This window comes from Myxine glutinosa, chromosome 1 (assembly GCF_964187855.1).
Source record: "Myxine glutinosa chromosome 1, kmMyxGlut1.1, whole genome shotgun sequence".
NCBI lineage: Eukaryota > Metazoa > Chordata > Myxini > Myxiniformes > Myxinidae > Myxine > Myxine glutinosa.
The window spans coordinates 331,311,837-331,324,287 of NC_136261.1; the positions used below are offsets into that span (position 1 = coordinate 331,311,837).

Below are 12,451 nucleotides of genomic sequence, written 5' to 3' on the forward strand. Positions count from 1 at the left end.
ATTGTATAATTTAAATAAACATAAATGCAAATTTTGCATGTGGGAAAAGTAAGTACACCCCCACATTTATCACTACTTCAAATACCTAAAATTAGAATCAGGTGCACCAGCTCAGGTGCAAATGATTAGAACATCGTTAGAGAGGATCTTGGAGGAACCTGTCTTATTTAAACCTCAGACATTTAGTTTGGTTTGCTTTGTTGTTGAAGTGTGCAGCGTCACCATGCCTAGATTAAAAGTGCTCTCTGAGGCCTTCAGAAAGAAGGTTATAGATGCCTACGAGTCTGGGAAGGGATTTAAAAAGATCTCCAAACAATTTGAAATCAATCATTCGACTGTCCGGAAGATCATCTACAAGTGGAGAAGATTCCAAACAACTGCCAACTTGTTCAGGCCAGGCCGCCCCAGCAAGTTCAGCCCGAGAACAGACCGCAAGATGCTGAAAGAAGTCTCTAAGAACCCCAGAATGTCATAACGGGACCTACATAGGTAGCTCTTGCCACTGTTGTCAAAGTGCACGAGTCTACCATTAGAAAGAGGCTGCACTAATTTGATCTACATGGGAGGTGTGCCAGGAGGAAACCTTTGCTGTCCAGAAAGAACATCAGGGCAAGACTAAAGTTTGCCAATGAACACCGAGGCAAAGACCAGCACTTCTGGAACAATGTGTTCTGGACAGATGAGACAACGGTAGAGCTATTTGGCCACAGTACCTGAAGACATGTTTGGCGAAAACCAAAGACAGCATTTGACCACAAGAACCTGATACCAACTGTAAAGCGTGGTGGTGGAAATATTATGGTTTGGGGCAGCTTTGCTGCATCAGGGCCTGGGCAGCTCACCATCATAGAATCCACTATGAATTCTTCATTGTACCAGAGGGTGCTTGAGGATAATGTGAGGCCATCTGTTGGAAAGTTGAAGCTCAACCGAAGGTGGACCTTGCAACATGATAATGACCCTAAACATACCAGTAAATCCACCAAGGAATGGCTGAAAAGAAAGAAATGGAGGGTTCTGGAATGGCCGTCAAAGCCCGGATCTAAATCCCATCGAGATGTGGGGGGATTTGAAACGAGCTGTGCATGCAAGAAACCCCTCAAACATCGCACAGCTGAAAGAATTCTGCATGGAGGAGTGGGCAAAAATTTCTCCCAGTTAATGTCAGAGACTGGTAGACAGTTATAAGAAACGCCTACTTGAGGTTGTTTCTGCCAAAGGGGGCAATACCACCTATTAGAGCCAAGGGTGTACTTACTTTTTCCACATGTGAAATTTGCATTCATGTTTATTTAAATTATACAATTGACTACAAAATGTAAATGTTTCATGATATTTGTTATATTATATCACCTTTATCTGTCAATATTGTTGAAATGAAGATCAAATAGCTGTATGTTGAAATATATTGAAAAAGTCAAAACTTTTCATGGGGTGTACTTACTTTTTCACGTGACTGTATAAAGATAATGATTTGTAATATCGGCTACCACCAGGTGGTGCTATACAATACACATTTACATAGAGAATTGGGTTCTTCGCCCCACCCCGGACCCCCTCCCCCTGACATGCTACCCAGACAGAAACCATACTTTTGATGTACCCTTGGGCAACATGCAAAATTTGGTTGGATTAGGTTCAGTAGTTTTTTTTAAAGTTTTTGATGCATATATCTATCTATACCTATAAAAGACAAAAAATCTCTCCATCTCTCTCTCCCTCTTTGTATGTGTTGTATGCACGGCCACATCTTTTAATTTACAAACTCCAAACTCTGAGTACAAATACAACTTGGTGTCGGTGGTAATATAAGCGATATGGCTGCAGCCTCACACCATTACTTATCTTCTATATCAGAGGGCCGTTGGTCTGTCTGTGTACGTATGTCGCCATTTTTCTCAGATGGCTGTAAGGATATTCGTCAAACTTTCAGAGGGTCATCAGTGAGTGCCTTGGAGTGTTTTAGGCAACAACATTCCAAAAAAAAAAATTCGTGCTTTTTGGATTTAAAAAAAAATCGCTCTGTAGTGCCTAAGCCTTTTTGATTAACTAGGGCATGCCCGTACTATATATAAGCTAGGACGTGCCCGTACGTGGGTGCCCGTTCCTTGCCAAAAAAAAAAAAAAAAAAAAAAATTTGTGTAGGGGTGTGTGTGTGTAAACATCCTAGGGCGTGCCCGTACGTGGGTGCAAAAAAACATGCGTGCAAACAACAACAACAAAAAAAAACTTTGAAACCACGTGGCAGTAACGACCACAGAACCCCCCCCCCCTCTATTTACATGAATGGTTTGGTCCATTCGCAACGACCACAGAACCCCCCCCCCCCTCTATTTACATGCAATGGTTTGGTCCATTCGCAACGCCAAAGCGAACGGCGAACGGCTAAATCGCCATAGCTCGGTAAGTACTTGTCCGATTAATTTCAAACCTTGAAAAGGCACATCCTCGGGTCCCCAGCAATATACCTGGCAAGTTTAAAGTATATCGGACCCGTGGTTGTCGAGAAACAGCGGTCACAGACAAACATACACACATACAAACACACATACAAACACACATACAAACACACATACACACATACACACAGAGATTAATGGAATTATAGATAGATGACAGTTATATACAAGTACACATTCGCATAAATACAAAACAATCACCAGACATTCGAACACAAATAATGAAACGATTCCGGAAGCGGTCGAAGGTTGTCGTGAGGCTTCTTCTTCTGTTGCCTCTTCTTCTTCTTCTTATTCTTCTTCCTCTTCTGCCTCCTTCTTCTTCTTCCTGAACGTCATCAAACTCAGAAACGTGATGAATGGTACATTTAGCAGCATATATTCAACGAAAAGGTAAAATTATGATTTGACATTTGTGATGGATTCTGATTTGGATGTAATTGTTTTCCCATTATATATTTGCCCTCGTTTCAAATATGTTAGTTTCTTTTTAGCTTGAGCAACACCAGGTACTCCAGTTATAAACTCTTTTATACTTTACTCGGGGTACAAATACAACTTTGTCTGGGGGGAGCACAGGCTATGTGGCCGCGGCCTCATTCAGGGGTGTGGGGGCCGGGGGAGAGGCGTAAATTCTCTATGTGTATGTGTACTGTGTCGTGCCACCTGGTGATGGTGGCAGAGGGTATTACAATTTCCCTTTTTTACCTGTGCAACACTGAGATTAAAGCATTCTTTGCACAGGTAAACTTTTCCTCCTTCCCACCCTCCTCCCCAAAAACAGAGGGGCCTGTCAAAGCTACCCTCTTCTCCCGTCCACCCCGACCCCCCCAAAGATGTATATGTAGTATATCTTTCCCCTCCCTCTCCTCTCACCTCTCACTTCCCTCCCCCTTCAACTCTCCACACTCCCTTCCTCACTCTCCCTCTCCTGTCTCCCCTCCCACCCCCTGGCAACGCCAGGCACTCCTGCTAATATATTATATATTTAATCGACCATTACTTTTGAGACTTTGAAGCAAATTGACAAGCAATGTAGAGCCAGAAAGTGGATAAAAGAAAAAATACTGGAAAATAGAATTTGACGAGAATGTGTCTTTGGATTTGCCTGCGTCCTTGGAAATATTGGCCGTGCAGTTGGGCTATTATCATATATTCTAAACCCGTGAGGCAAACACAAGTGGAGCAGTAAAAAAAAAAGTCAAGACTCCCACAAATAGGGTAAATATACACACAAAATTAATGAACGAATCTAATGCATCCCGACAGATGTGGAGCGGCGAAGGATCTACGACATTGTAAATGTTCTTGAAAGTCTCCACATGGTCAAGAGAACTGCCAAGAACCGCTATGCTTGGTATGGTCGCTGCCAGCTTGGAAACACCCTTGCCACTCTGCACAAAGATGCCCATGAACAAGGATATGCACGGCAAATGGAACTACTCGAGAGCGTTGCGGTCTCCAAGTCAATTTATCCAGAGAAAGTACTGATCGAGAGGACGGACACACTGAAGTTTGAGAACAAAAATGTACTTTCTGCACTTCACAGCAAGTCGGGTGAGCGACCCTGACTATACATGTAGCAAAGTATTCTACCAAAGCCGATTTTGATTCATTTATATATCGTGTATCTTGTATATATTCTTTGGTGCCAGCCCCAGGTACCACACACAGCCGAAAAGAAAAGTCTCTGCGCGTCTTGAGTCAAAAATTTGTGATGCTGTTCCTTGTTGCCGAGTCTGGCGTGGTCAGCCTGGATATGGCTGCTAAAGTGCTTCTTGGGGAGAGCCAGCAGGAAGCACAGAATCTAAATAAATTCAAAAGTGAGGTTTTCACATGCATGTTTTTTTTTCTTCCTCCTTGCATGTCAATAATGCACACGTCAAGCCTCGCATACTTTTTTCCCCCCATGATTCTTTGAATTTGCATGTTTCATTGGCTTCATCAAGCCGGCTTGCTCTTTCTCTTCTTGCCATATTGACCTCTCGTGTTTGTTGATGAATTGTTTGCTTGTCTCTTGCACCAGTCGCAGTTTTTAACATGCTACTTGTGCAACTTTTAAAGATGGTTTGGGTACTTTTGGTCTTTAATATTCCACAGTATAACTACTTTATAACCAAGAATGTTTATCTTGGATAACAGCCTTGCAGCAAATAAAGTCAAAATGCCATTTTAAAATCAGGTTGTTAGTGTTGTTGTTTTTTATCTTTAAACTCTCCCTCTTCCTCTCCCTACCTCCCCCAACACCATCGCAAACAAACAGTGCACATTGGCATTTACACTGCTTGCTTGCAATGGCATTTTCGTTACCATTTTGTAGTTGTCATTGGTGATATTTGATGGAATTGGTATTTATTCGGCTTAACGACTCGTTTACTTTTATTTTTTTGGCAGCCAAAGTGCGGCGCCTGTACGACATCGCAAATGTGCTCAGTAGCCTTGGGCTCATCAGGAAAGTCCGTGTATTGGAGGTACGTGGCCGCAAGCCTGCCTTCAAGTGGATCAGCCCAGACCAATTGCCGGAGAACAGTGGTGAGCAGGCGCACACGACGCCGTTTGAATACAAATACACCTATTATGGGGGTGACCTGGTAAAATGAAAATCCAAAGGGAACTTTTAGATTTGGTGCGGGCCTAGGATAATAAAATTGGGAGGGGGGGAGAGAAAAAAAAGTCACTGACAAATTGGGGTGGGGGTGGTGAGGGGGAACCAAACTTCGTACGTGGCTTGGAAATCTTTGAAAAGCATCGAGTTTCATCCCATTTTCAAGGCCTTGAAAGAATGGATTTCTGCCAGTTATTTTTTTCCCCAAACCACCCTGGAAAAGGGATGGAAAACGAATGGAGGAAATAGTTGACTTTTTCATGGTTTACATTAATCTTTGCCTTGCTTTTTTGACTATTTTTCTTTAGTTGCTGAAACGTACCACACGTGCGGATACTGCAGGATGAGCATTGTTGTTTTTTTAATCCGTTTTTATTCTGGATCTCTCAGAGAAATAATGTTATGTAATCCTAGAGGAGAATGATGCAGATTTTCCTTCAGGAATTATGTCCCCATGTCTTTCTCTTAATAATACATGAAAGGGATGTGTGGAATACTAATTTTGCATGTGTACTACCAGGAACATTTAATGTCCAATGACTTCTTTCACTCCCTCACACACATACATGCTCATTGGACATTAAATGTTCATGCAAAACAAATGCAAAATTAGTGTTGCAGTCCATTATATTAGGAGAGGCAAGGCTATTGATAAGGTCAACCGTGGGTGGACTAGAGGTGAAATCTTCCACCTGGTCAGGCACAGCTTCAGCGATGGATAGTCCTTGAACACCACTGTTGCCGACACCAGGTTCGTCGGTTTAAAAGGATGAGCGTCGAGCGATGACTGGATGTATCGCTGCGTTTAAATCCTCCTACTGAGGGCTTTCCTGCCAATTTCCTGGCCCACGCTGTTAATTAAGCCCCTCCCCCCATAGGGTAGTGAGAGGCTTGTACCTGTTGTAGGGTTTGTTTCTACAATTAGTACCCACAGTTTTAATGATACTGCACCTCAGTTTCTTAGATTCCTAGATGTACAGTGCATTCAGAAAGTATTCAGACCCCTTCACCTTTTTCACATTTTGTTATGTTGCAGCCTTATGCTGAAATCGTTTAAATTCATTTTTTCCCTCATCAATCCACACTCAATATCCCATAATGACAGAGAGAAAATAGGATTTTAGAAAGTTTTGCAAATTTATTAAAAAGAAAAAACTGAAATATCACATTTACATAAGTATTCAGACCCTTTGCTATGACACTTGAAATTTAGCTCAGGTTCGTCCCATTTCTCTTGATCATCTTTGAGATGTTTGAGATCATCTTTGAGATCATCCAGAGCTCAGAGACAGGATTGTGTCGAGGCACAGATCTGGGGAAGCCTACAAAAAATATATCTGCTGCATTGAAGGTTCCCAAGAGCACAGTGGCCTCCATAATTCTTAAATGGAAGAAGTTTGGAACAACCAGGACTCTTCCTCGAGCTGGCCGCCCGGCCAAACTGAGCAATCGGGGGAGAATGGCCTTGGTAAGAGAGGTGACCGAGAACCCGATGGTCACTCAGGCTGAGCTCCAGAGATCCTGTGTGGAGATGGGAAAAACCTCCAGAAGGACAACCATCACTGCAACACTCCACAGATCTGGGCTTTATGGCAGAGTGGCCAGACGGAAGCCTCTCCTCAGTGATGTATACCTCTCCTCATTTCATATATATATATATATATATACTAGGTTGGCTCGGCTCGCTACGCTCGCCTCACCAAGCGTCGATACAATTGAAGTTGAAAAAAAATATTTCCCAAAAAAGAAAAAATTGGAAATTTTTTCAAAACAATACCCTTAGAACATACCGACGGGAGAGATATGTGCATTCCAGAAGTTTGGTACGATTTCACAAAAGTTTGAGAAAGTAGTTCAGTGACAACACAGGACAGGACAGACGCTGCACAAATATATATATATATATATAACATTTTCAGCTACCACATGTTGGCCTTCTCCGTCCTGAGGCCACCAAAGGCCGCTATAAAGTGTATATTGGGATGTGGGGTCACGCAGTGCTGCCGCCGGCTCGCAGGCAAAGGTAACAACCATCAAGCCAATAACTCCAGAGCTTTTCAATGTCCAACACGTACTGAAACCACCGCTGGGAAAAGCTCATCCATCTAGGCGGCACCGGGTATCCCGTCCTTCCCCCTCTCCACACATGGGCAGTGCTGGGTAACCCCTACCAGTAATTAAATAATAAATAGGTGATTGATCAGCTAAACAGGTAAAATTTATATTAGGTGTTACAGAAAAGTATGCTTCATTAGTCTGTTGATACAGGCTTGATTTGGACTCTTTAATTGGTATGTTGAACATTCTGCTTGTTGCATCTGTCTCTGCATTATTGTTCAAACAGCATTTTAAAGGTAACATTTGAGAGTTGGAGTTTTTTTTATATACAACTTGAAACATTAACTAGTACACTTGCTGTTGTTTGATCCAGAAGTCCACTATGCTTGCACGGACTTTGGAGAAGACCTGCAAAAAATCAGAAGACAATCCACACGGTGTTCTTTCACACGACATGCATCTCTCCGTGGCATGGAGTGCACGGCTGCCTCAGAGGGTCGCAAGATTAGCTCCGCTCCCTGCAGTCCCTCAAAGTACACTCCAGGTGAATCACTGTTATATTAGCCAATGATTTGTTTACCCTAAATAACAAATACCCGTTCCCTCTGGAATCGTAACTCGGTGAAGAAAGAAGCTCTTTTCAACATTTTTGAAAGCATTTTTCATTTCGGCGAAGCATTTTTCAACAAAGTATTTTTTGTGATATTCGGATGTTTTCTTGAAGAAAAATATTTTCAATGCACATTTGATATTATCTTTCCTTACCATGAAATCTGCTGAAGTTGCTACATAGAATTATAAATGGTACTGTTGGAACCGCTGCATTGAGCTCCCATGAATATGAATGATCGTTTTAAGGCCATTTTCCCCGCTAGAGCGGGGGTTAGCCTTGCGGGCCCCATGACAATCATGGTTCCCTATTTGAGGCAATGTTTTTATGGCCGGATGCCCTTCCTGACACCAACCCTGAGTCGCCTCTTACGATGCGCCGGGATACGGTGTACCTATTCTAAACCGGGGTACACACAGTTGACATCGCACGTGACAAAGCCGAATGCCTCAACTCTGTGTTTCCCTCAAAATCCTTAGTCCCAAACCCATCTCTCTCTGTTCCCACCTTTCCCAGTCGAACCCAACTGCTCCTGGACTCTGTGTCCTTCTCTCCTGACAAGGTGGAGGAGTTTTTGTCAAACCTCGACTCTGATTCTGCAACTGGACCAGACGGCATCAGCCCACGGGTCCTAAAATCCTGCTCTGCCGCTCTATCTCACCCTCTCTCTGTTCTTTTCACCCTATCTTTTACTCAAGGTCATCTGCCAGCATCCTGGAAATCAGCAAACATTACCGCTTTACACAAAAAAGGTGCAAAAACAGATCCTTGCAACTACAGACCAATCAGCCTGCTCCCAATTATCAGCAAAGTCATGGAATCCATCATTGCTTCGGATATGAAATCTTTCCTCTTCAATGGCTTGATCTCTGATCATCAATTTGGTTTCAGACCGTCACTCTACTCTGGACATGCTGCTTCTGCTGTCTCAACAATGGATGGAGGTCCTCAATGCCAAACAGGAAATCAGAGCTGTCTCACTTGACATATCACGTGCCTTCGATACGGTCTGGCACCCCGCTCTGCTCACCAAACTCTCCTCCTATGGTATCCATGGAAATCTCCATGCATGGCTTGCGGACTTCCTCTCTGTTCGTAGTCAACGTGTGGCCCTGAATGGATTTCTCTCATCTCCCCTTCCTGTTCAGGCTGGAGTTCCCCAAGGCAGTGTGCTGGGCCCTGTGCTTTTTCTGGTCTTTATCAATGATCTCTCCGACTCTCTGGAAAATCCTCTCTATCTCGTTGCTGATGACTCCACTCTCTGCCGCTCCATTCCTCTTCCCTCAGATCGGCAGTCTGCAGCCTCCTCACTCTCTGAAGACCTGGACAAAATCACAGACTGGTCAAACAAGTGGAACATGTCTTTCAATCCTGACAAATCTCACACTCTTACTATGTCTCTCCGAAAAGATTGACTGGACAACCCTCCCATCTACTTTCTCAACAATCCTCTCCAAGAAGTTCTGTCGCTCAAGCTTTTGGGTCTCAATATCTGCCATGATCTTTCTTGGGAAAACCACATTTCCAAGCTGGCCTCCAAAGCCAGTCGCCGACTGGGCATCCTCCGTCGTGCGAAGTCCTTCCTAGGCACACCTGAGCTCCTCACCACATACAAGGCTTTCATCCGCAGCTCAATGGAATACTGTTTTCCCCTATGGGCTGGTGCTCCTGCCTCACACCTAGCTCGGCTTCACGCTGTTGAATCCAAAGCTTTCAGAATCATTGGAATCTCCCGCGATGAAGCTATCTCTGAGGGCCTTTCACTCACTCACCGCAGGCAGGTAGGTGGTCATTCTGTCTTCTACCGACTCCTCTCTGGCCTTGCTCCCCCAGCTCTCTCTGTGCTCTGTCCCCCAAATATTCCTGCAGGTCGCACAAGATCTGCCAGCAACCCTCTGATGGTTAAACTGCCGAAATCTCGGCTCTCTGCTCACCTTCACTCTTTCATTCCTCTTTTCTCCTGCCTCTGGAACAAACTCCCACACTCCCTTCAATCCCACTCCTCCCTCCAGGTCTTTAAAACAGCTGTTCACCACCATCTCTTATCTTCCCCCATACAAAACCTTGATCTTTTCTACCCCCACTAATTCACCCCAGATCCACCTTGTTTGAAATTCCAACTTCTTTCCTGGAAGTCCTGGCAGTGTCCATATGTTTTATACCTCTCCCACCCCCCCTTCCCATGCCTCCCCCCCAAAGCCCTCTCCCTCCCACAGATCTCTCGATGTCTCCATGTCTCTCGGTCCCTGCTCTCAAATGTTGTGTTTGTGTCCTTCCCCCTCTCTCCCCATCTTGTCTACCGCTCCCGATGTTATTTGTTTGATGTGTCGGTTTGTCTGTTTGTCTTTCTGTGTGATTAATGTTCGCTCTTTCACGAGCCTCGATCTTGTATACAAAAAAAAACAAAACCGGGATCGTTCATCCCAGCAAGCTGGTACTCAATTTGCCAACCTCAGAAGGATGACAGGCTGAGTCAACCCCCCTGGTGTTAATTCAGCGATCGATCGGGATTCTAACCCAAGATCCTCGGATCCCAAGCCAGCACCCTAACCGCTAAGGCAACACCAACACCATGCCCACTTCTTCTTATTCATTCTCGGAAAGACCGAGTTTTGAAATAGGCTTGTTTATGATTAAACGGACACCAATCTATGTTCAAAGTAAATCTATTATTAGCTTTCCAACGGTACCATTTTTTGAGTCCTCATCTCGATCTCGAAGAGATGGCCTTATAAAACCAGTCGTGATGTCCGTCTGGTTGTATTAACTGTTTGCATTTTTTTTTGCAACTCCTCCCTTATCACCTGGCTGATTGTTCTGAAACGTGACATATGAATACAAGACAGTAGCCCTCACAATCACTTGGGCTTCGATTTCGGATCATGGGTGCTCCTTGGGGATTGCCCCATGAAACCTCGGATCCATACTCGTCCCTTATTTCCCAACTGATTGCTCTGAAACCTGATACAGCCGTTCTACTCTGGTCCGCAGAATCGCTCTGCCTTCGATTTTTCAATTTCGGATCGAGGTTGCTCCCACAAACTCAGCAGAGGTCTATACTACAACCTCAAGAGATGACGTCAGCCCACTCGGGGATATTTGTTTTTTCTTAGTTTACTACAGCAGGAAAAGCTACATTAAAGCTTGAGGTCCTGCTTCTTATTCGCACGACAGACGGACGGCCGAGTCTCCTTTTAGTAATCGTAACACACGTTCCCTCCAGGAGCGAAAAATGTGTCAATACACGCTCCCTCTGTCAGCGATCAGTGGTTAAACCGTTTGCACTATTCTCCGTGTGCAGGCGAAAATCGCAAGTCGTCTCCCCATTCTCACTTGGGAGAGTGTAAGGTGGGAATTACTTTGTGCCCAAGACATGAACAAGGGTGCATCGAGCATGTATGCAAAATTAGATGGGGATTGGCCCAGCCGTTTTCGATTCTATAATGATCAGATGTACATATACACATGCAGAGAATTGCCTTCTTTTGGTATGATTATTTGATTTTTTTCTCGATGGTATTTCTGTATTTTCAGATACATGTGGCTTGGATAATTTTTCAAGCAAGATGGAACAACTCGCAGAAATTTGTAAACTCCAGCTGGAACGCCAGTGAGTTCCTTATCGTGGCGGTTTAATATTCTGTCTCGTTTCACAATTTATGCCTCCAAGAATACTACCAAAGTGAATTTTGGCTGAACTATGGTGAGACTATTTGCTCATTTTGCATTGGCTAAAGGTGAGGGTGATATTGAAGATGCTCAAGTTTGGAATGTGGGGTTGGCACTGCGCATTCATAACACTATTGACGTAAACCTTATCAATGAGGGTGTTGATCCATAACAAATCCAAAAAGTTTGTTTTGCTCTTGATGGTGTTACAGATATCTCAAAAATGTTTTGGGTTACGTGAGTAGTATTGTCACATGCTTAGCTCCTGCGTCGACCACTTAGCCATAACCGTAGCTGGCGTGGCGATCTAACATGGCGGAGATCCCTTCGCAGGTGACCGAGTTAAATGTGGATGTTGACACTTGCAGTCATCATCATCCCTGCATCAGAGCCATTCCAAGCTTCCAATCCACGAAGACCTGCAGAATCTACCAAATATGTGACTCGGGTCACGCAAACCTTTCTGTGGCTCTAAGTGTTGAGTGATGCGGGGTTTAACACAAAGGGCAAGTGACGCAATCTCTGGACAGCCAACAAGATTGCTAACAAATAACTGGTGAGTGATCTGACATAAGAGCCTCCAGGTTTCGATCTCTCCCAGAAACGGTGGTCTGCACTCAACAGGGTCCGTACTCTCAATGTGAGGACATCACACCACCTCCACAAATGGAATTTCAAAGACAGCCCAGCATTTGCCTCTGGTCACCCAGATCGGACCATTCATCACATTGTGAATGAGTGTCACTTACGGAAATTTAATTATTGGATTTAAGGCAATCCTAACAGACAGTGCTGTGACTTGGCTCTCCAACTTGGACTTAGATTTGTGAGCTGTAATTTGTCATGCAAGATTGAGATTGATCATCATCCCGTTGGCACCTTGCTAAGTTAAATAGATGAGGAACAAATTAATTAAAGGCTTTAATAAGTATAATCTGCGTTATGCCCCAAATGGCATATGGCATCAGGAAGGGCATCCGGCCATAAAAATACAATGCCTCAAACAGGGAACCATGATTGTCCTGGGGCCCGCAAGGCTAACCCCAGCTC

At 44.1% G+C, this 12,451-nt stretch overlaps 1 protein-coding gene across 1 annotated transcript in view; it reads left to right on the forward strand.

The window, feature by feature from the left end:
* LOC137412053 (transcription factor E2F8) overlaps positions 1 to 12,451 on the forward strand; it is a 47,590-nt gene that overhangs the window by 14,481 nt on the left and 20,658 nt on the right. The window contains exons 5-9 of the mRNA XM_068097300.2: positions 3,729 to 4,016; positions 4,115 to 4,282; positions 4,854 to 4,991; positions 7,496 to 7,666; positions 11,267 to 11,342. Coding sequence (XP_067953401.2) covers positions 3,729 to 4,016; positions 4,115 to 4,282; positions 4,854 to 4,991; positions 7,496 to 7,666; positions 11,267 to 11,342 — 841 coding nt within the window. The remainder of the gene's footprint in view (positions 1 to 3,728; positions 4,017 to 4,114; positions 4,283 to 4,853; positions 4,992 to 7,495; positions 7,667 to 11,266; positions 11,343 to 12,451) is intronic.